Source organism: Sinohyriopsis cumingii, chromosome 11 (genome assembly GCF_028554795.1).
Source record: "Sinohyriopsis cumingii isolate HCF-2022 chromosome 11, ASM2855479v2, whole genome shotgun sequence".
Taxonomy (NCBI): Eukaryota; Metazoa; Mollusca; class Bivalvia; order Unionida; family Unionidae; genus Sinohyriopsis; species Sinohyriopsis cumingii.
Window position 1 is genome coordinate 8,641,615 of NC_142971.1, and position 23,706 is coordinate 8,665,320.

General features: G+C 34.5%; 1 protein-coding gene across 1 annotated transcript in view; it reads right to left on the reverse strand.

Annotated features, from left to right (window-relative positions):
- Positions 1-1,396: 1,396 nt before the first annotated feature.
- LOC149787585 (putative RNA helicase mov-10-B.1) overlaps positions 1,397-23,706 on the reverse strand; it is a 63,516-nt gene continuing 41,206 nt past the window's right edge. Inside the window, exons 12-17 of the mRNA XM_089973761.1 lie at positions 19,980-20,194; positions 12,913-13,331; positions 11,480-11,656; positions 10,842-10,930; positions 10,138-10,271; positions 1,397-8,118 (exon numbers count right to left, since the gene is read on the reverse strand). Of these exons, the coding sequence (XP_089829887.1) occupies positions 8,048-8,118; positions 10,138-10,271; positions 10,842-10,930; positions 11,480-11,656; positions 12,913-13,331; positions 19,980-20,194 (1,105 nt within the window). The 3' untranslated portion in view covers positions 1,397-8,047. The remainder of the gene's footprint in view (positions 8,119-10,137; positions 10,272-10,841; positions 10,931-11,479; positions 11,657-12,912; positions 13,332-19,979; positions 20,195-23,706) is intronic.

Here is a 23,706-nt window from a genome sequence, read left to right on the forward strand (position 1 = left end):
AAACCCCACAACAGCAACAACAACAACAAATGCACAAATTCATTAATAGAATCAAAAATTCATGTTGTCTTCTGATATGTCAATCGTTAAAGTATTTTAAACCAGATGAAGAATTTCACATTTTTCTTGATAACTACAGCATAATTGTTACAAACAGTATCATAACAAAAAGTATTTAATATGATTTGATACAAGTAAAACTTATTTTGAGGACATATTTTGATGTTACAATAGCACAACTTGCCATGTCAGCTGTTGTCTAAAAACAGCAATATTAAATGAAGAGTTATATGAACATAGTCCTAGTCCAATTTTGTTGTCATATTTATAATTTTACTTTTAAAAAGTTTTTAAATTGTTATATTTAGTAAATTAATCATATACTGTAATGTTCTTGCTGATGTCATTTGAAGTGTGAAGCATCATTCAAAGTCAAGAAGTTCTGCTTGGGTATGTGGGAAAGCCTGCCAGTAGCTTCTCGTGGGTCGGTGTTTCTTCCCTGGGTTTTCCAGGGTTCTTCCTCCACCAGTTATACTGGCTGCCATGTATAGCCTATCTTGTGCTGAAAAATGGCGTTAAACCCTAGAACAACAAGAAGAAGAATTTCTGCAATTTTTTTAATTCACCTTGTTTTTAAGCAAGGTCAAAGCATGAAAATTAGAAGCTTCATCAGAATAAACAATTTAAAAGCAGATAATCTCAACAAAAATTCAGCCTAATATATTATAAGAATTTTCTAAAAAACATCTCCAATAATCAGCTAGTTAATATTATTTTACTTGTCTTAAGTACATTATTTTGTGGTAAAAGCCACTAAATGTATTAAATGTAACTAGAATTATGAAACTGATGATGTGAATAAACTCCCTCCTCTTGATGGTTTTTACCAAAGTGTCTCCACAACAGGGGTTGTACTTGTCCTGACATATCTGCATATAAAATTACATGATCCTGCATAAAACAGTTTTTAAAAAGCCGAGTAGAATGCAGATCATAGCATAGGTGAGGAGATTATAGTCCTGGCTGGCTAGATGGACAGATGTAACCAATTCAAGGGATGGGGTAGCTCCTTTGCAATTCAGTCCGATTTTGTAACACACAGTTGCTATAGGTTCTGGTTCTTTCAAAAAGGATTGAAATTACATATTTTTAAACAGATGTTCAATACTGGGTATTTCCTGTTTTTCTATGGTGCACCATAATTGATATCATCCTTCCCATGTAAAGGTCTTTGTAAATTTCAAAGTGATGTCATTCATTTCTAGGATTCAGTGCCTAATTTTTTTGTAGAATATTTCATGATTTCTATTTTTTTTAGTACTGATACAGCAATATTAACTGCCTTCACACAAACTTATGCTTCTTTCAAAACGGGGTAGAAAAATAATGCCAGACATTATTAGGTCATGAGAGAAATTTATTTTCTAAACAGAAGATTCAGTTCAATTTTGTATGAAAACTGGTGCTGACATTTAAATCATGCTGCCTGAATGTCTGTTAAAACCATCTAAATACTAAAATGTAGGCAGGTTTTGAAATTGGTTTCAAGATAAATATTTCATTTGAAAAAATAATGAAGTACATTAAAAAGATTTGCTATTTACATTCTATAAAAATACACAGAAGATAAAATACACCTTGGTGACAAGATGAAACCTGATAGTAAAGAAAATGTTTTTTATCACAGATCCTTTTGAAATAGGCCTGTACAAAAATTATTACATCAAATGAAATATTTAAATACACAAGGAAAGTAAAAATACCACATTTTATCTTATAATTTCCACACTGAAGTTATTCCCCATTATAACATCATTCAAGGAAATCATACAAGTGTACTGTGTTACGTGTGAAGTCATCTTATTTCTGGTTACATAATATGTTTATAGTGATTCCCCTTTATAACACCGTTCAAAGAAGTCATCAAGTGTACAATGTTACAGGCGAGTTCACTTTAAACTAAGCACATTATACATGTATAGTGACTCCCCATTATAACACCTTTCAAAGTCATAACAGTGTTACAGGTGTGTTCACCTTATACTTGGTACATTATACATGTATAGTGACTCCCCATTATAACACCTTTCAAAGTCATAACAGTGTAGTGTTATAGGTGTGTTCACCTTATACTTGGTACATTATACATGTATAGTGATTTCCCATTATAACACCTTTCAAAGTCATAACAGTGTAGTGTTATAGGTGTGTTCACCTTATTCTTGGTATATTATACATATATAGTGATTTCCCATCATAAAACTGTTCAAAGAAGTCATAAAAGTGTACGATGTTATAGGTGATGTCACCTTATATTATACATAGTATCACTATTGCATACTGTAATGGGATTCACAACCATACTGTCCTTACAAACGACAAAAATTGTTACAATGAAATACCTTATTGTGAAGCACCACTGCCAGTAGTCCTCAAGCATTGTAACAATAAAGACTCAAATTGCATCTTCACAACATTTTCTCTCAACAGTTTTACAACTTGGGGAAATAAAATGTTCCACTAAAAGACTGAAAATTCTAAAGGTTATTCAAACTTACATGGTACATATTTTCAAATGCTCTTTATCTCTGCTGACAATGGATTCTGATATGTTACTGAGTAAGATGTCTGATTTCATTTAAACACAGAATTTCAAAAATTTTTAGCTTCACACCTATAAATAAAATGATGGGGATAATGTAAAATTAGAAATTGGAAACAGGTACTTTTTATATCATAACTATAAAAACATTTAAAAGTTGCTAAAACTTAAAATATCATAAGAATATGGTCACATCTATATGTTTATCTGGCCTAAAGAATTCTCCCAAATATCTTCCCCAAAAGAACATACCAATTTATGAAGATGTCTTACTTTCCACCTAACTCAAAAAAGAATTCCAGCTTTTACAGCATACAAGTTAAAATCAGTTATTCTGAATCAACTACATCTGGGGTATGTGAATGTCATGGTGGCTACAAATCACACATTTACTGATTTTTCAAATGAATTTGGAAATTCTCCTTCCCTGATGCAGGTCCTTTGAAATACGAAGTCTAGAAACACAAGGAGCATGAAAAAATGGAGTTTCATGCAAAGTTAAATTAACTAATTGCAGTGGAGTTAGCTCCACTCATGCTGGTCAACTGAAGCTAGTTCACAAATTTTTTTGCATAACAGCATCAAAGACCTTATTTAGACATTTTTTGTACTCCTGAAAATATTTAGACATTTTTTGTACTCCTGAAAATTTAAACGACATCAGTGTGTGTTGTATTTTGATTCTGAGAGAAAGCAAAACTGAATGCACTTTTGTCATTTACTATTTGTCACTAAATTTAATGTTTTAGGTAACATTTGCTGAATATACCCTTTTGTTTTAGTGAAAAAGTCTATCAAAGCTGTTTTAATTCAAATGTTACATACACGACCATTGCAAATTTGTGCTGAACGAATTGGTGCTGTGGGCGAGTGACACTTTCAGCATCCTCCAACCTCAGCAAAAACCACTGCAAACTGTTTATGAATATATTCATCATCATTAGAATAGCAACCAAATGTAGGTATTTTAATGAAAAAGCTATACATCTGTTTAAGTAGAAAGTTGAAAAAAACATGTTCCACAAAATGGCACCATCCCTGCCCTCCATATCATGCAGCTCTGATGATGGCCGTAGTAACATACGTTTCTGTATGAAGTAACCATACCCCTTTACCTACAGTTATGACTTAAATGAAAACCAAACTTAGAGCAACATACAAAGGATTCTATAAACTACTGCAATGATAGTTGTGCAAAAGTGCTCCAGTCTGAATATATGATACTCATATATATATTCCATACCCATTCTAATTTTGATCGTTAAGACTCATTCAAAACAACTAATTTAAACTGTGATAAATTTGCCTACAGAACTATGTCAACTTATCTGTTTAGTGGCACTGCATAACTCTCAATGCACTGGCCATTTCTTTATTTTCTCAACTTTTATAACTAATTTATCAACAGTTATTATGAAAGTGTTGACAAAAAATTAAACCAGATATGACTCTAAAAAAAACACATCAAGTTAGTGATATATAAAAAAATCTATAGCATGAATGTGAAGGTAAATATCAAGCAAAGAAATTACTCACAAGAAAAAAGGAATTAAAGTGAATGGATAAACTGTTTAATAGTGTTAGAAAACGTTTAAAAAATGGCTTAAAATGTAGATAGGCATTTGAACTTTACAAAATGAGCATTAAAGATGCTTTACTGCACACAACTGTATAACAAGGAATTATGTCACCAAGATAATGGCAGGTGTCTCTGGAAGTAAACTTTATACACCCTGCAGGCTGGTGTATATGGAAGTAAACTTTATACACCAGTAAGCAACACTCTTTACATGCACTAAATATATACATATTTCATGTTTGACAAGAAAACCACAATTGCATGGCTCAGCCAATGATTAGGTATTTAAAAAGACTTAACCCAACAATCACAGCATCTCTACTGATTGGCTGAGTAATGAATTTTTGTTCTTTCGTAACTAACCTGTGTTAAAATTGTCAGTTACCTCAAAATCAAAACAGTTCAACAAATCATTGCCAGGAGTTACTTTACTATAATTGTGGGCTTGACTATAATTTAAAATAGTCAATCACTGATTTCAGTAATAGTCAAGTGCACACTTCATGAAGTGTGGAATCAAGCAATCTGATGGAGCTGCATGTCCTTTGGTTTCAATTTCAATATGATCACAGACTGTATACCTAATATTTTGAGAATAAACTTGAAATAATCGAATAATATCGACTTATAAAGTTAAACCAGAATAAGAAAATAAGGTTCCCAAAGTGGGACATAATTTTATGTGCAGTTCTTTTTCAGGCATTGTCAAAACTGAGACTTAACATTTCAAATTTCACACTGCTCCCTCTTTCTTAACATGTATCCCTGGCTCCTATTGATAGACTCGTGGCAAAACTGTATCAGCCATACTGGAGGAATAAAACTGGAAAATTTACACAAAACAATATTCCTTCAAGCTTTGTATTTTTTAAAACCATGTTTTAAGTTTTTATTTTCTACCATCTTTACTCACTTATTAGATAAGTCCAACTACAAACTGCACAGACCCAGATCTGTGATTGCATAATGCACCAGAAGATCTGGGTCTGTGCAGTTTCTTAGAAGTAATCAGTAGAACAAACAACACAGACCCTGATCTGCAGGTGCATTATGCTATGGGAGGTTAGGATCTTTGTTGTTTGAAGTTTGACTGGACTTAATAGCAAGTAAAGATGGTATATTTTAGTTTCTTTTCATACTTTTCAACAAAAAAGGGCCTCAGAACAATAGCCGTTGTACTAATTGAGCTTGCTTTATAAATAAAGTATCATTATAGTTACTGTTATTATCAACATTATTATTACAGAATTTACCTATGCTGATTTTGTCCAAATAAATTAAAAATTGTCAGAACCCATTAATTTGGGGTCAAAGAGTTAGGAGAATTTCAAAACCAGGGGTACAGTATCAGTCTACTGATGAAACATGAAGACAGAATAAAAATGTAAAAAAGGGTAAAAAATACATTCTAATTTGTGTCAAGAAAAAAATCAAATCTGATGACTTTTAAAATTGTTGTATATAGAACTGGTAAGGTGAAGCAACAGGATTTGTAAGTTGAACAAACTTGATCCAATAAAACTCATGTGCTATCAATAAATTTAAAAAGAGATACTATGATAAATCTTAAATGCTACTTGCTTTCTATATACTAGTAATCTAAAATGTAAAATAATGACAAAATACTTCATACTTTTGAAACAATCAGGAAAAATCAAAGTGAAATTATACTAGAAAGTAGTATCCCTCATTGGTTTCCTGTATCTTCATTTCACCAAATTTTACTAATGGGATCCATGCTACAGTGAGGCTGGAGCAGTGTGATGATTTTAACAACATGCAATAAGAACAGTCTCATCTGAAAATGCAGTATGAATTCTGCAATAAAAGTCTCACCTGATCACGAAATACAAATTCATGCAAAAATAATAGTCTCACCTGACCATGAAATGCAAATTCATGCAAAAGACAATAGTCTCACAAGACAATGCATTACTTGTCCTACTTTTAACTTAAGTTTTAAAGGTGGATCTGACTGGAAATAAAACATCCCGAGTATTCACTATACACACCACATAATCTTGTTATTTCTAAAGGTAATGACCTTACACACTACATAATCTTGTATTTCTACAGGTACTGACCTTACACACCACATAATCTTGTATTTCTACAGGTACTGACCTTACACACCACATAATCTTGTATTTCTACAGGTACTGACCTTACACACCACATAATCTTGTATTTCTACAGGTACTGACCTTACACACCACATAATCTTGTATTTCTACAGGTACTGACCTTACACACCACATAATCTTGTATTTCTACAGGTACTGACCTTACACACTACATAATCTTGTATTTCTACAGATACTTACCTTACACACCAAATAATCTTGTATTTCTACAGGTGCTGCTAACCTCTTTATGGATTTAACTAATAATGTACATTACATTTTTTCCTACATTACATTCATGTCACAGTATATTACCAGTAAAATATGATACTCCTGACCCAACATCTTTGTGTAACCTCATCTTTCTGCATCACACAGTCTTCATTCAAGTCATGTCTGGAAAAACGTACTTCATACCAATTATCTTTTGTTTTAGTTTGGAAATATTCATTATTAATTTTTAAAATCTGTGCAATGTTTTGCTACTGAAGGACAAAATTATCTTGACTATTTTCTTTTCTTCTAGAATTACTGATGAAATTAGACAGTATCAGTAAGGAAAATTTGGAATTCACTAATGCTGGTTCAAAATACCATCTGCATTAATTAGTAGTTACTGTTACTATGGTAGATTAGTATTTACATATTCTGCCAAAAATACCTATATATTTGAAAATATTCCTTTATAAAATGCTGCCTAAGGGATTGGTCAATAGTTCTTGTCTGTTCTTCTAAAGCATGTCTGGTATGTTTATAAAGCTGCTGAATATTTATATTGAGCTGCTGATAGTTGTTGACAAAGCTGTATGCTCAATATGCCTGTTGACACAGTTGTGTGCTCAAATGCCCACTGACAAAAGACGTAAGCTCAATGAACCTGTCAACACAGATAAATGCTTAATATGCCTTTTGCCACATGTATACTGAATGCCTGTTGACAAAAATTATATACAATATATGTGTTGTTGACACAGTTGTATGCTCAATATGCCTGTTGACACATGAATACTCAATATGCCTGTTGACACATGTATAATGAATGCCTGTTGACAAAAAATATATACAATATATGTGTTGTTGACACAGTTGTAAGCTCAATATGCCTGTTGACACATGAATACTCAATATATCTGTTGGCATATGTATACTCAATATGGCTCTTAACATATGTATATTCAATATGCCTGCTGACAAATGTATACTCAATATGCCTGTTGACACATGTATACTCAATATGCCTGCTGACACATGTATACTCAATAAGGCTGTTGACACATGAATACTCAATATGCCTGTTGACACATGTATACTCAATATGCCTACTGACACATATATACTCAATACACCTGTTGACACATGTATACTCAATATGTCTGCTGACACATGTATACTCAATATGCCTGTTGAGACATGTATACTCAGTATGCCTGTTGACACATGTATACTCAATATGCCTGTTGACACAGTTGTATGATCCATATGCCTCATGACCTTGTTTTATGCTCAATATGTTTCATGACACAACTGTATGATAAGATAATGAATGTCATCCCATTTGAGCTCAGAAAAGTGGTTGTGTCATTAAACATAGTTACATATAAATGTTCCTTCAAAACAATTACACAGGTAATGAAGTATCTATAAATATTCCTACAACTTTACATACATTTCATTCCTTATATACTAAAACATTATGAAATGATTATGGTCCAAACAAATAACCACAAGGAAAGTGTAGATGAGTTAGACATCTCCTCTCCAAGGTTGCTCATTAAACTGGGTTATAACTTCTGGCTGCATTTGATTTTCTTCTTCTGAAAATAAAAAAATGCAAATTAGTGCAACTTTTGATGACTTGCAATAAAAAATCATAACACATTACTCCCTTCCCTCTCATAACACCCTAAGACAGTATTCAATGGTACCCTAACACCCTAAGACAGTACTCCAAGGTACCTTAATACCTCAGAAGAGTTCTCCAAAGTACCTTAAATAATTAATAATATGTGTCTTTCAGCTATAACTGCATACATTAAGACCTTATAAATGTGAAAATATCTCTGTAATTGTAATTTGTGTTACATAAAGAACTGCAAACTGAAAATATAACTGTAATTGTAATTTGTTACATAAAGAACTATAACCCCCAAAATACATGAAAATATAACTGTAACTGTAATTTGTGTTATATAAAGAACTATAACCCCCCCAAAATACATGAAAATATAACTGTAACTGTAATTTGTGTTATATAAAGAACTATAACCCCCCAAAATACATGAAAATATAACTGTAATTGTAATTTTGTGTTACATAAAGAACTATAACCCTCCAAAATACATCTTCTTAATGATGGAAAGTGTTACCAATGTCTCATCTCCAACATGGCATGTTGTACATCTTCTTGTGATGGAAAGTGTTACCAATGTCACATCTCCAACATGGCATGTTGTACATCTTCTTGTGATGGAAAGTGTCTCATCATTCATTAATATTTATCCAAAGATAAACATAAAAACATCATTTACTATTTTAAAAAGTCTATGGTATTTTCTGAAGGAGGTAGAGCAAAAATCATTGGGCCTGAAAAAGTGGGTTTCTGACTACATTAGTTTCCAACACCTCTGTGGCATTAAGAACAATCAAGCAAGAAACATATTTAAAGAACGAATATCAGTCTTAGTAATAAGCTCCACCTCCCAGTAAAACATTGGAACACAAGAAAGAAACCTTACAGTAAAACACTGGAACACAAGAAAGACACCTTACAGTAAAACACTGGAACACAAGAAAGAAACCTTACAGTAAAACACTGGAACACAAGAAAGACACCTTACAGTAAAACACTGGAACACAAGAAAGAAACCTTACAGTAAAACACTGGAACACAAGAAAGAAACCTTACAGTAAAACACTGGAACACAAGAAAGAAACCTTACAGTAAAACACTGGAACACAAGAAAGACACCTTACAGTAAAACACTGGAACACAAGAAAGAAACCTTAAAGTAAAACACTGGAACACAAGAAAGAAACCTTACAAACATGCAAACCTTATGTCAACATAATGATTGATTAAGTATGCTAGTTCTGACTATTCATGTAGAGACTTGGAAAGTTTGTATTATTTATAGATAATGACACTGACATATTTAACTGTTCTCATTCTTCAGTAGGAAATCTGGGGGTACAGTCATGAAATTTCTTCTTCCCCAGAACTGCAATGCATGCCGTAGTGTTTGACCAAATCAAGCTTGTTTGGAGAGGGTTAGGGTTAGGGTTATGAAAGGGTTTGCATATGTCAGGCCTCTAATACTTTTTTTTCAATTCCAAATTATTTCAGGCCAAAATTTACTGACATTTTCAAGTCATGCTGGTAACTTTCCATTCTAATATTTTCTCAGTATTGTGAGGTCTGCACTGACTCGGACCCATCTTTCCTGTCCAGTTCCAGTGAGTTTGACATGCTGGGCTAATTCACAGGTGTAGCTATCTGAGCATATAAATTCTAGTATACTTGTTATAACCTTCTTTTTGTTTTTTTTCCTCAATATTTCAAACAATTTCAAAGAATTTTAAAAATTAAATTTATAGGTGCTTTATATGCTGTCATTTTATTTTACCCCAACATCATATCACTTATTTTGTTGTGGGTGGATTATGCCAATTACAGTGGTCTCTCTCATGAACAGCCCCCCCCTCTCTGACCATTGACCACCCACTTTTTATGGCCAGAATCCCTTGGCACCAACAAGTTTGTGTTCTACATTGGGCAAGCTTATCAAATCAAGATCTACATATACAAATAAAAAACAAAATCAGCAGATGCTTACTGGTGAAATCTATCTCAAAGGGAATGTCAGCAAGGTTCATAGACACAATCCTCTCCATGATTTCCTCCATCTCGTCCTCCATCTCTCTATATTCTCCAATCAAACTATTGTTCCTCTGGCAGTACTCAATGAATCTATCAAGGGAGAAAACCTGTGCATCAACTTTATTTGCTCCAGAGCATGTATATTAATGTTCATCAAGGCTGTGTTAAAATTCACAAAAGCTGCATATAATTATGTGTTAGGTATGTTACAATCTCAAAATGGCAACTCTAAACCTTCTTGGATAAACTGACATGTAGTGTAGTCAATGCAGTGAATAGAAATCAAATCAAGTTCTGTCAATCTGATCTCAGCAGGAAACTTTTGGATCATGTAAAACCTTGCAAACTTCAGGGTCACTCACACACAATAATTTATATCAAAAGCACTGTAGCTTTGTTATTATTTAGGTTAAATCAGATGAGACTCTGGAGACAAAATATACACAATCTTTTGTGACATTTTTCAAGAAAGCAGCATTTAAAATTCTTACTATCTTAAAAGCATTCTGAAAATTGTTACATTATCAAATTAAACGATACCCACTAATGAAATATATATTTGTCTTTTCAACGTATGCACTAAAATGGTAAGCATAAAGGACATTCTAAAATTAAATAGTAGCTGACAAGGTGATGACTGGTTCAGAATTATAAACTTACTTTTTCCAGTTTGGATCTTGAGACAGAGTGTCAGGGTTCCCTACCACTACCAGTAAGGCCTTAGCTCGGGTTATGGTCACATTAAACCTCTGAAAAATAACAATGTATGCCTAAGATAGCATAAAATGCATTTGGCCACACAACAATAATGCACACTGAACACAACAATCTTTAATTTTATTATGCACTTTGCCTTATTTTGTAGTCAGGCAGTAGATTAATTTATAATTATGTTTAGTGTAAATATTTAAAAGTATGATTTGAGTGGCTTGATATCAATATACCTTAGCAGATATCAATGAAACAAGAAGTATATCACATGTTATGTTTTATTCCAATCTGTGATACAAGTTTTGATTTTATTCAAATCTGTGTTATGACCTTTGACTTTATTCAAATCTGTGGTATGACCTTGGACTTTATTCAAACCTGTGGTATGACCTTTGACTTTATTCAAACCTGTGGTATGACCTTTGACTTTATTCAAATCTGTGATATGACCTTTGACTTTATTCAAATCTGTGGTATGACCTTGGACTTAATCCAAACCTGTGGTATGACCTTTGACTTTATTCAAATCTGTGATATGACCTTTGCGTATCAGTTATATTAGTTGCAATACTATGCTGCCAACCTACCTTAGGATTCTTTAGGAACCCCAGTTTGAACTTCTCATCCATGAGTAGGTATTCTGGGTTACTGCGTACAGTGGACACTAGGATTACTGTCTTCTCTTGTCCCTGGAATTCTTCTACTGACCCTACCTGGATGTCCCTAAACTTCTTCTGGGACAAAATTTTCCTAAGTTTCTCAACCTGATTTAATAAAAAAAAAATTACTTGCATCTAATTCATACATTCAGCTATAAATCTAATACATATAAAAGCATCAAATAAAAACATGGGGGAAAATGGAATGATCACTAAGATGTAAATGAAAATCTGATATATAGTTATGTCTGGTGCTTAAACAGAATATCAAGACAATTTAAAAACAAACAAGTATTCAATTTTCCAAAATATAAATTTCCTTAAATATAAATATAAATTTCCCCAAAATATCAAATCAAGCAAAAGTGAAAGAAACAAAAATAACCACAGTGTAGAAATTTTCCTTTCCTAAATTATACATTCAATTTCACATCAATCTGGAAACTATCGAAAAGTACTCCAAATGAAGGTTCTACTGTCTTTATGTGCTAATATGTCTAAGGAATCACAGTTCTAAATCCAAATGTTTTTACTTCAAGGTAATTCCATGAAGCTGAATATCACTAAAGTCCTTGAAAGTTTCACAGAATCCAACTGAATTATTTAAATGTTCAAGTCCTTGAATAATTTCCCATAATCCTCAAGGGACTCTCTGTTTTAGAATAAATAGTTTCCACTCTGCATATCCAATGAACATATAATAAATAAATCATGGTTTCAAATCATGACTCTTATGAAAGTGGCATATGTACTGAAGAATCCTAATATGGTGCTTTAATTCCTCTTATAAAGTTACATGTGCACACCAAATAAATCAAATCTAAATCATTAAAATGATTCTTAAACATTTAAATCCTTAAATGTGAAATACTTAACAGTCATGTTCTGACCTCCTCAAATTACTGAGCCTATCAACAAATAAAGCTTGCATAATATCTCTACTACAGAACAAATGCACTCCTAGTTTCACGTGATGTTTTCATGACCTTTATTCAAACTAGAGTATGGTATACTTGAATAGTAGTAGACTTTACCATAGCAATCAACCTTAGGGGAAATTACATAAAGTACATGTGCTGTTTTGTTACTGGACAGCCACAGAATCAAAGAATAAATTAATATTATAATACAGATATCAGTAAGAACACACACACACACACACACACACACCTTTAATTTCAAATAATTTTGGCAAACTCAATTCTCTTGCCAATTTAGGAACACATTTTTAACAAATTATCTCCCATTGTATTAATGCTAAAGTAACTTACTTGACTCCTTGATATAATTCAGTCTCAAAAGTGCCAGTGAAGCACTTTTTCAATGTACCTGAGTAAAACAGTCCAGATTTAGATATGTACCTGTTTTCTATATGGTGCAATAATTCCAATATCACTTTCCTTGATGTTCATTCCTCCCTTCTTGCATTTGATCAGCTCCTCCACATAATGCATAACAACGGCTACCTCATCAGGGTTGAAGAAGGATGGACTTCTCTCTTCACGCATATCTTTCCCACTCACACAGTGAAACACAACAGGAAAACCCTTTTGAGGCAGTCCCTCCCAGTTACACAGCTTCTCTCGTTTTATTTTCTCAGCACATGCTTGTAGTTCATTTTCATAAAAAAGTTGATTTGGTAAGTGTAAGATGGCTGGATGGGATCTATAGTTGCGGAGAAGCTTGGTGATAAAACGTTCATCATAATGATGCTGATGATCCTCCACTTCTACTAACTGGTAAGGTTCCTGATTCATGTATCTCTCTAATAATGATACATCTGGAAAAATTAAATGATAATGATTATCAAATTGACCTTTTTTAAGTTTTGACCAATAGACTTTCTTTGCTTACTGTCACATATAACATCACAAATCAATGCCACATGCCTACATAAGTTCCCAAAACCAAAGGTTGTTCCATGTATGTGTGTGGGTGGGCATTACATTACAGCGCTTTGGTGCATGAAGTGCCTATTAAGTGCGAAAAAGGTTATTTTCAATAAAGGAAGATAAAGCTTACAAATAAATGGCCACTTAAGTCAAAAATAAAACATAAAATGTAAATGTGTAAAAAATCTGTATATTAAATAACAGGTAACACATTTAAAATCCTATAACATGATTAAAGTTTATTGTATATACTGCATTCCCCTAAATATACCAAGATTTTCTTGAGAGGTAGATCCTCAGTTTCGTCAAGCACTTCACATCCAAATAATTTTGTTTCACTGGGTGGAAACGGACATGCTCTACAAAAATTTGCCTCTCTGAAAGTGGACATTGGCAGCTATTATGCATATTTAATTTGTATTTTGTGTTGGCTTTTGTCCATGATTATATATTATGTATATTTCATTTGTATTATGTGATTGACCTTTGTCCATACTTGAGGGTAGGAGTTTAAGCCTACCTCACTAATGTCTTTTTTTACATACATAATTATTGTCTATGATTTTAGATCATATATAAAGATCATTATTGACCGCTCTGGTGACCTCGTTGTTAGAGCATCCGCCTTGGATGCAGGAGGTCATGGGTTTGAAACCCTGCATACCAAAAATGATACTAACAGCTGCCTCGATAGGCACTCAGCATTAAAAGGATAGTGTTAGGACTGGTTGGCCTGGTGTCAGAATAATGTGACTAGGTGGGACATCATGCTAAATGTCTGCAGCATGATGCCCCAGTGCTAGACATCACTATAAGCTGTCACACTGCAGACATTGTCGCATTATGACTGAAAAATTGTTAAAGCTATGTCAAAAATAAAACACACACACACACACACACACACACACACAGAACATTTTTTATATAGATACACATGTTTACTTGGATCTAAGTTAAGGACAATGGTATTTCCCTGTAAAATCCTGCTTTAACTTATGTTTTATATTTTCTTTATTAAATCTTTAGTAAGAGAATTTGATCTTGGTGACAACTTATAATGTTCAAGAAATGAACTTTAGAATCCTCATCCTGGTTCTCGCATTGTGACTTAGGTTTTTATATAAGGAAGAAGTAAATAGAAATTATTTATTCCTACCTTAACATCTGAAGTGGAATCAGTTTTTTAGTTGTGTTCAGTTTTAATTTGATAAGATTTCTTTACTTAAATTATTCACTAGAATTACAAAGTACTCAATAATAATTTCATTTCACTATTGTGGTATTATTATGAATTCATTTACAGTCATTTTGGATTACATCACTGTAACACAACAAGACTGTTAGCACAATAACAGTATTCCAGGCTACTGGTACATCAGTACATTCACGATTGGAATTCATTCAGAACACCACTGGAATTCATTAAAAACACAATATTTTTGGACTTGTGATAGAACTATTAGGACTTTGGTTTTTAATTCACAATTCTATAAATTATTTTTAACTTTTCACTTTCTTATCAAGGGAAATAAATTAGTTATTGAATTTGACAAAACTTGTTAGCATTTGCTCTTTTCTGTTACTTATTTTAAAACCATATAGTTGTAACACAGGATACACATTCTCCAGTCAAGGTTCACCCTTTAGGAGGTAGGTGATGAGTCAGGTATGTGTGTCCAATAGGCAAATAGTATAATAACACCAATCTCTTACTTGTTCTAAGACACGTTATGGAGTTTTCATTCCATATATTCTGCTCAGTATAATGAACATGCTGATTTATATAATATTTGAAGTCAATATATATATATATATATATATATATATATATATATATATATATATATATATATATATATATATATGCACTGCAGTACAGTAAAACCTGTCATGAGCGACCTCTGCTATGAGCGACCACCTGTCATTTCCGACCACAATCGTAATGCACGGATAGATTTTACCTTATAAACACTCTGTTATGAACGACCACCTGCTGAACGCGACCAGCGACTGTGATTTCTTGGCAAAATATGTATTTTGACACTGCTATGAATGACCGCATCGCCAAAAAAAAACAACAGATTGACACCACTGACCTTAACTTAATCCTTTGTAAACACTAGAGCTCAGGATAAATGTAGTATGCAAACAAAGTGCACATTAAATAACACTATAGTTGAACAACCATATATCGAGATAAACACCTCTAACCATCATTTAATCCTTTGTAACAAAGACTGCATAAATAGTAAAGATTGCTCTATTAAAGTATTTAAAAAGAATTTGTCTTGCTACAGTACCAGTTTTGTGAAATTTACAACTCCAGCGTACAGTGTCATTTGTAAACTGCAGTAAACCAGACTAAAGTACATGTCACTAACCGCCATTGTAGCGCCAAAGTCATGTGAATAGCCAGTAAGAGTAACATCAAAGGGAGTAATGATGGATATACGCAGTCAATTTAGAGGTATGTATTTTTTCTTTATCTTTATGAAAACTCAGAAAACGCCGGTAGTCCTTATGTCCCAGTGAGAAATCGTTTGAAAGGGCTTCAGTGTAGGTTTGAGTACATCATTTGTCTTTCCAGTTAATTCATAATGCCTGGAGGGTGAATTAGCTCATTGTCTTTAATACTAGTAAGTGAGAATCATTTCCGGATTTTTTTAAAATTATTTTTTATTTCTTTTGTTAGTGTTTCACCAAGCCACCATCTGTTTACCTGGGTGCAGATGGTCGCAACCTTTGTTTATCGAGCTATAACGCTGTTGATTTAAACTTCGTCTCAGAATAAATGTATTGTTTCTTTTTGAGTTAATTATGTCTTTTGGTTTCATTCATTGGTACATAATATACATTTATTCCACATTTCCCCAAAACCTGATCAAAACCGATAGTCTTTATAACGTCAACACTAATAACAATGGCAGAACCTCCACTGAAAAAAAGAAAAAATTTAACACTGGAAGAAAGGATTAATGTCATTGAAAGGAATGAAAAAGGGGAGACAGCTCGCAAAATAGCAGTCAGCTTAAGCATCGGTAAAACGCAAGTTCAAAATGTAATAAAAAACAAGGAGTCCATTAGAAACGAATGGCAGAAAGATGCACAAGCACAGAGGAAATATGCCACAGCACGATGGACAGTTTACGGAGATCTGAACAAGCGAGTATGTGAGTGGTTTTGCAAGGAGTAAAAACATACCAGTAAGTGGAAAGTTAATTCAGAAAAGGCAATAACTGAGATACATGTTCAAACCAAACAGCTGAGTAAAACATGTCAACAAAGAAGTATAATGGATTTCTTAAAAAACAAATGAATAAGTGTATAGAATAAGATATATACATCATATCTAACTGTTCATTTTTTGTACATATTAATGTGATGTTAAAATTTAACCTCTACAAATACCCAAAGTAAAGAATACAAAAGAATAAAACTATGCTGACGCAAATGGCGGTCACTTCAAAGCAATACTACCACCTGTATGAGCACAAATCAAAGGCCTGGCAAGTTCAATACTTACACCCTGTTTTCAACCAAATTAATAACATCAGTCGAAGCCAACGCAGCCAAAAACACTAAAACAATCCTTCCATCTATATGAGCACAAACAAAATACCTGTCAAGATTACTCATTTTCACCATGTTTTCATTTGAGTACTCAACATCAAAGAAAGCCAACGCAGCCAACAACACTAGGCCAATTGGTTATTAAAGAAGAATTAAAGTCACAGTTCCACGAGTGGTATGCTGAACAGGTCATGGACACCATTAAGGAAAAAGATGTTACTGGTGATGATCAGTGCACAGTATTAGTAAACCTTGCAACCTCATTAATCAAGCAAATTCACGCTGAATGGATAACTGCAGCTCACGTGACAATGAGTGAAAGATAGGACCTAATTATCAGTGGTATTGAAAAAGCTGGACTTGTTTAATTCAGCAATTTGGGGATTATTTACCCGAGAAGCATTTGTGAGTACCATGAGACCTGAATGACACGATGTTGATATAGTGGCTTTGTTCAAAAATCTGTGCATGGATAAAATGAAATGTGCTTTCAGAAGGACTTAGATTTTTCAACAACAGTTGTACTCAAATGAAGGATCAATTTGAATAAGTATTGAATTTAATTTTCATATACTGTTATTTTTTATTATTTTTTCTTTCATTTTTGGTATTACTATTGTTTGATTTAAGGCAGTGAGTGTAAAATTACAGCTATCAGATACCTTATCAAACGTGTGCAACAATACAATATAAAATGATTTATAATTCTTGTTTAAAAAGGTTAAATAAAAAATAAAACAAAAAAATATAGAAGCTAATATTTAATTACCAGATTACATTATTGGCCTTGATTTGTCAAATACTAATGTTAATCTCTAGGAATGAAACACTGTAAGAAGGGGGGGGGCATCATCATATGTGACTCATATTTTGTTGGGGATTTAAATTTGTGGTTCAGGGCAACAACAAAAACCATGAAAATTGGCCCCTCACAAAAACTGATGATAATACAGTATATATATCCAGAAACAAATAATTGCAGAGCAGCTTTGGTAGCTATATCTACCCTTCCCTTACATTTATACCAATGTCAGCAGGCAGCCAACAGTACAGAATACTTTTCCTTGACTGTATGAGAATATTGTTTCTCTAATGTCTGAATTATTAGCAGGCTGTCAAATTTTAGGATTCTGCAAGGCTTTGAATGTGGAAAGGGAATCGAAAAAGATGATTAATTTCTTCTTTGGAGAGGTTTCAATCGAGTTCAAAGCTTGGAGTATGGCTGTTGTTGTTCCTATGTGCAAGATAGGCTATACACGATGGCCAGTATAACTGGTGGAAGATGAACCTGGGAAAACCCCAGTAAGAACCATCGACCCACAGGAAGCTACTGGCAGCTTTCTCATGTACCTACTTGGTCAAACCTGAGACTCGAACCCATTCAAACAGAGGTGACATGGCAGTGATCAGTAAAGGTGAGTGCTTTAGACCACTTAACCAATTGGGAGTAAGACTGTAATTTCTGCACTAAAACTTGAGGCATTATCCAGTAATCAACTCAAGATAGTGCCATGTGATGTCACTATGACTCAATATAGTGTCACGTGTGTGTATATGATTTAGATTTTTAACATAGCTTGAACAATTTTTCAGTCATATCGTTACGATGTCTGCAGTGTGACAGTTTACAGTGATGTCTAGCACTGGCTATCATGCCACAGACATGTAGCATGATGTCCCACCCAGTCTCATTATCCTGACACCAGGCCGACCAGTCCTAACACTAACCTCTTAATACTGAGTGCCAAGTGAGGTAGCTGATAGTACCATTTATATAAGATTCTGGTATGACTCGGCCAGGAATTGAACCCACTGACCTCCTGCATCTGATGCGGATGCTCTAACCACTTAGGCCACCAGAGCGGTCGTGCCAAGTGATCTAATTATGGCAGAAGATAGTGTCATGTGCTGTCACTACAGCAATTATAACTTTGTCTCCCTCTTTTAAACTGTCTGTACCATATACAGTGCCATATGGATAAAATAGAATGCTCTTATTTCACTTAATTTACTCCGAAAAAGGAGAGGAACTGTTGCAGACTATTGAATTTACAAAATTTAAAAACAAAATTGGTAATGGTTTGTACCACAGAACTTCAGCTATTTTGTGGAAACTTTTCTCTTTCTGGGTGTCCATTTAAACCGTATAATGTTATTCTTGTCTCAAATGCAAGCCATCTACAAAGTTCAGTCAATGCAAGTGGTAAAGAACTTAACTAGTTTGATTGAAATTATCTTCTTTTAATTCTCATGACGTTGACCTTTGATCCAAAAATGGCTCAGTGAATTGCCGCATAAAAAATCTACAATGGCAAAGGAAGTAATTAAAACCTCATGATATTGTGCAGAATCCAAGTTTTTTTCAAAGTTTCTTTGACCATGACATTTTACCTTGTGATCCCAAAATCAACAGGTGTCTTTCTTGTCTCAAATGCCAGTGTTCTGCAAAATTTGGTCAAAGCGTCTGTAATACAAATCCAGTTATTGTTAAGAAACAGTTTTCTTTTATTCAGTCCCAGTGACCTAGACCTATGATTTTTTAGACATGAAACTGATAGATTTCTGCCTTGCCCCAAATGCAAGCAACTTTCAAAATCTGGTAATAAAAAACAGTGTAACAGTGTTAAGTTATTGTGCCACGAATGAAAAAGAAAACCAAGAACATGGATAACAAAATAACTTGATATGCGCCACGTTATGCACAAACTGAAAACTGGAAGGGATAGGGAGACACTCACTTTTAATTATGTATCAATAGTGGTGGGTAATCCAGATTACATAGTACTCTAAGAATTCTGGGTAGACAAGTCCAATCAAAAACTGATTTGATGCAAAGGTCTTTTTACTAAAGCACCTTCTGACAACCCCATACTTTACTTTTGCAACAGCCCTCAATAAATATGTTCAATGTGTATTAACCGCACAACATATTCCAAACTCTACACATATTAAAACCTTTCACTTACCTAGACCGTATTTGATTGCAAATGGAGATCGAAGAATTGGCCCCAGTTGTTTAGGGTCCCCTGCTAGTATCAGCTGTCCCCAAGCCTTGTCACCAGAAATGTTAGGGTCCAGTATACCAGCTACTGCTATCAATGTTTCTGGTTCAACAGCATGACCTGCCTCATCTATGAAGACATGGGTGAAATGTCCTGGTGGAAAATTGGCAGATGCTAATCTAAAAATACACAACAACCATTCTTCATCTTTGGTACAAATGTATGTCATCAAAAACTTTCATTCTAATTAATAACATTCAATGTTAAGCCTATGGTTGTTTACAAAGTCTGCAATGTGAAATTAAAGCAGTCTAGTTAAATTTTCCCTCTAAAAAGTGGCCACCCCCTAATAGTGACAACCTGACTCTGCACTAAAGCACTGTCCTCCCCATAAGATACCTCTCTTTTCATGGTAGAAGTGATATAAATGGAAGACTACTGTGCTTCCAGCCTCACGGTGACCATGTAGTAATCACCAAGATGATGCAAGCCTTAGCAATTTTGACATCTGCAGAATACTGAAGTGTATAAACCAAAGTTTGAAAAACATAAAAGTCAGGGAAAATAATTCAAATAGCTATTTTATGATCAACATGATAATTTCTGTTTGAAGATTCAATTTACTTGATGGAAAGAAAAAACCCACAGATATATTAGAAAATGCATAACAATTTAAAATACAGGGATTGGATATGAAAAAAATCAAGAAGTGTTTTCTGTCTTTTTCTCTTTATCTATTATAGTGAACAAACTTTTGAATAGGCACCTGATTGGCCAATTTATACACCCAACTGTTTTCGTAGCCAGGCCTAGCCTCGTACGTGTTTACCAATTCATCAATGTCCATTTGTTTCATGATACTTACTTTTATGGATGAATTTATCATCAAAGTCATTCTGATTCATTGCAATGCAATATATTGGAAGTGTGATGATGTATTGATACAATTCATAATATAACATCATAATATACATAAAAAATAGGAAATTATCCAAAGAATAAAAAACTGAAAAGGTAAGAAAATTATCAAAAAATAAACATATTTTTATCTTCTCTTTTCCAAAATAAAGAGAATGATCTTTTATCTGTATAAATGATAATAAATATATCCAAACAGTATTAAACAAGCTATGATAGTACTGTTATCTCACTGTTTGAGTCCAGCCTGATCTCAGAATATTCTGTGTACATTTATGCTTCAATGAAACCTTACACAAGATGTGCACAAAATGTACACCACATACTGCACAATTGCAGAAAAGGTAGTGTACTGTAGTAGTAAACAAAACAGAGTATGATACTGAACAAAGTTGAATAAAATTTTAGTTGTGTGTGAATATTTGTGTGTGTTTGAATATGTTAGTTGTGTATGAATATTTGTGTGTGTTGGGGTGTAAATCTAACTTAAATCACGACAGAAGATCTACTATCAGGTAGAGAAGATTAATGAACCATACTTATTGAGGCCACAGCAGGACTATCAGAACCTAGAAAAATCAAGGCTGACTCAAAATACCAGTGCAGTCTCCAGTTCACCAAAATGAGCGTCTGTAGATGGTGTGAGTTCCATGGGGAACAAAGTCTACTGAGGAGTTCAAGCTTCTCAGGTGGTATAGATAAAGTTAAGCTAATTAGGCTTTGGCTTGAAGAGCTGCCAAATGAGCTAGGATTATGTCAGTCTTGTCCAGTGGAACATGAACTCATTCTAAATTGGTGAGGAAGTTCATATCCATGTTTAAAAAGTCCTGAGAAGGAATTAGCTCTGATTTGAACAAATACAAGCTGGGTCTATGAGGATTTCTGCAAGAGTGACTCTCTGAGACTCTATTGCAATAATCAGCTGTCAAAATACTGGCGGATGGGAAATTCCCAGAACCATCAGGTGAGTGATAACTACTTCCATCACCCTGGTAAAAGTCCTTGTAGTGGAAGCTTGGTCAAACATCAGTACCCATCAAAGGAAAACATCCTGATTCAGGCCAAACGAGATGCCAGTAAGGACAAATGATTGGGATGTGAAGATATGCAACCTGATGGTTGATGGAGATTGTCCAGTCACTGCATCTTATAACTTTCCAGACTGAGGCAGTAGTCTCCATCCTGAATGGTTTATCCTGAAGAAACATGTTTAAGGAAGAAAGATGAATGATAAGCCATAGCATTCAGCCCGTTCTGGAAACCATGAAAATTTGTGAGTAGAGCCAGCGAATGGATAATTTTTACACTCCCCACTGTGCCATTCCACATAACAGTGTGCACCTTTTCTCCTAAAAGAATCAGTTGTGTCTGATGAGACAGGATTGAAGTCCTTGAAAGAGGTGGGTGGTCCTGGAAATGAAGCTGTTAGCCCTCCCTGTGAATAGAGGAAACTCTAGTATCTTCTGATCTTATGTAATGCTCAACCAACCCTCTGAAAATAGGACAAGCCATGGCGGGAATAAGACCTTTGAGTTCCAAGGCAACATCCCTATAGAGGTGGAACAGCTCCACTGAAAGCACTATGGACAGTGTAGCACCACTGGATATAGCGGTTACTCCTTCAGAAGAGTGAAGGAGGCTATCGAAATAAGATTGGCATTTGAAACTACAGTGATGAGCAACCTAGCTTTAAGTTCCAGTGCCTCCTTAACTGAAGGGTGAGCCCAAATCCCCACTGAAATCCCCACCTGTGATGCTCCAGCATCCAAAGCTAGGTTTTAAGTGGCTAAGTAGGGGAATGCACTATGTAGCTGGTCTCCAAATGATTTCAGCAAATGGGGAGACCATCCCTTAGCAATTCCTGACCCATTCAAAGCCTTCAAGAGGGCTTCCTAACCTGAGCTATATGGGGAAGCATAGAGGAATCTGGTTATGAGACAGCCAGAAAGAGTCTCTCCAAATTAAAGAGAATTTTCTTCTTGTCTGATCATGAGAGATTAGTACGTAAATCTGGAAGATCTCTTCCTCCTCTCACCTGAGATGACAGGTGGGAGGAGGGTGGGAAACCAAATGAAGGAGGCACCATCTCAGCATGTTCCTTAAAAACATTCACTAGAGTCCATCAAGACCAACATGACATCTTCATCCTGCTCTCATTCCTGAGAAGCAGGACATTCCAACCCCACATCTGTGTTAAGGGGGAGATCTGGGTGTATGAGAATGCTTCTTGGTTTTCCTAAAGCATCTGGGAGAAGATACCAGCCCCACCCCCACTGACTCCACAAAAGCAGATTATCTTAGTTTGCAACATCACAACTACTATGAGTACAATGCCCAGACATGACATCAAAAATGGGAAGGATAATTCACTTGCATGAAATTATTGGTCAAACATTCAGTAGGGATTTAGGGGGAACATGTCCTCATTCCAAGCAAAACACATATATGATGACTCCCTACTCCAAACTTGATTGATTAGTCAAGTGGAGACTGGGGGCATATTGACCTGATCAACTAATGAGACTCCACTGACCAGTATTCAAATCAAAGACCAGTGACCAGTACTCAAACACCAGTGACTGGTCACTGACCACTGCTGACTGGTGTCCTGTATTTGGTCCCCAGCCAATGACCGGTCAGGTGACTCTGATCTGATGGATGACCCATACTCAGAACTCTCATCACGGCTCTCCCCTTTCAGGAAAGCTCAATCTGTTTGTTGTCTTCACTGACCTAAAGACTTTGAAAAGGTGCTGCTGCTCTTCCTTGAATT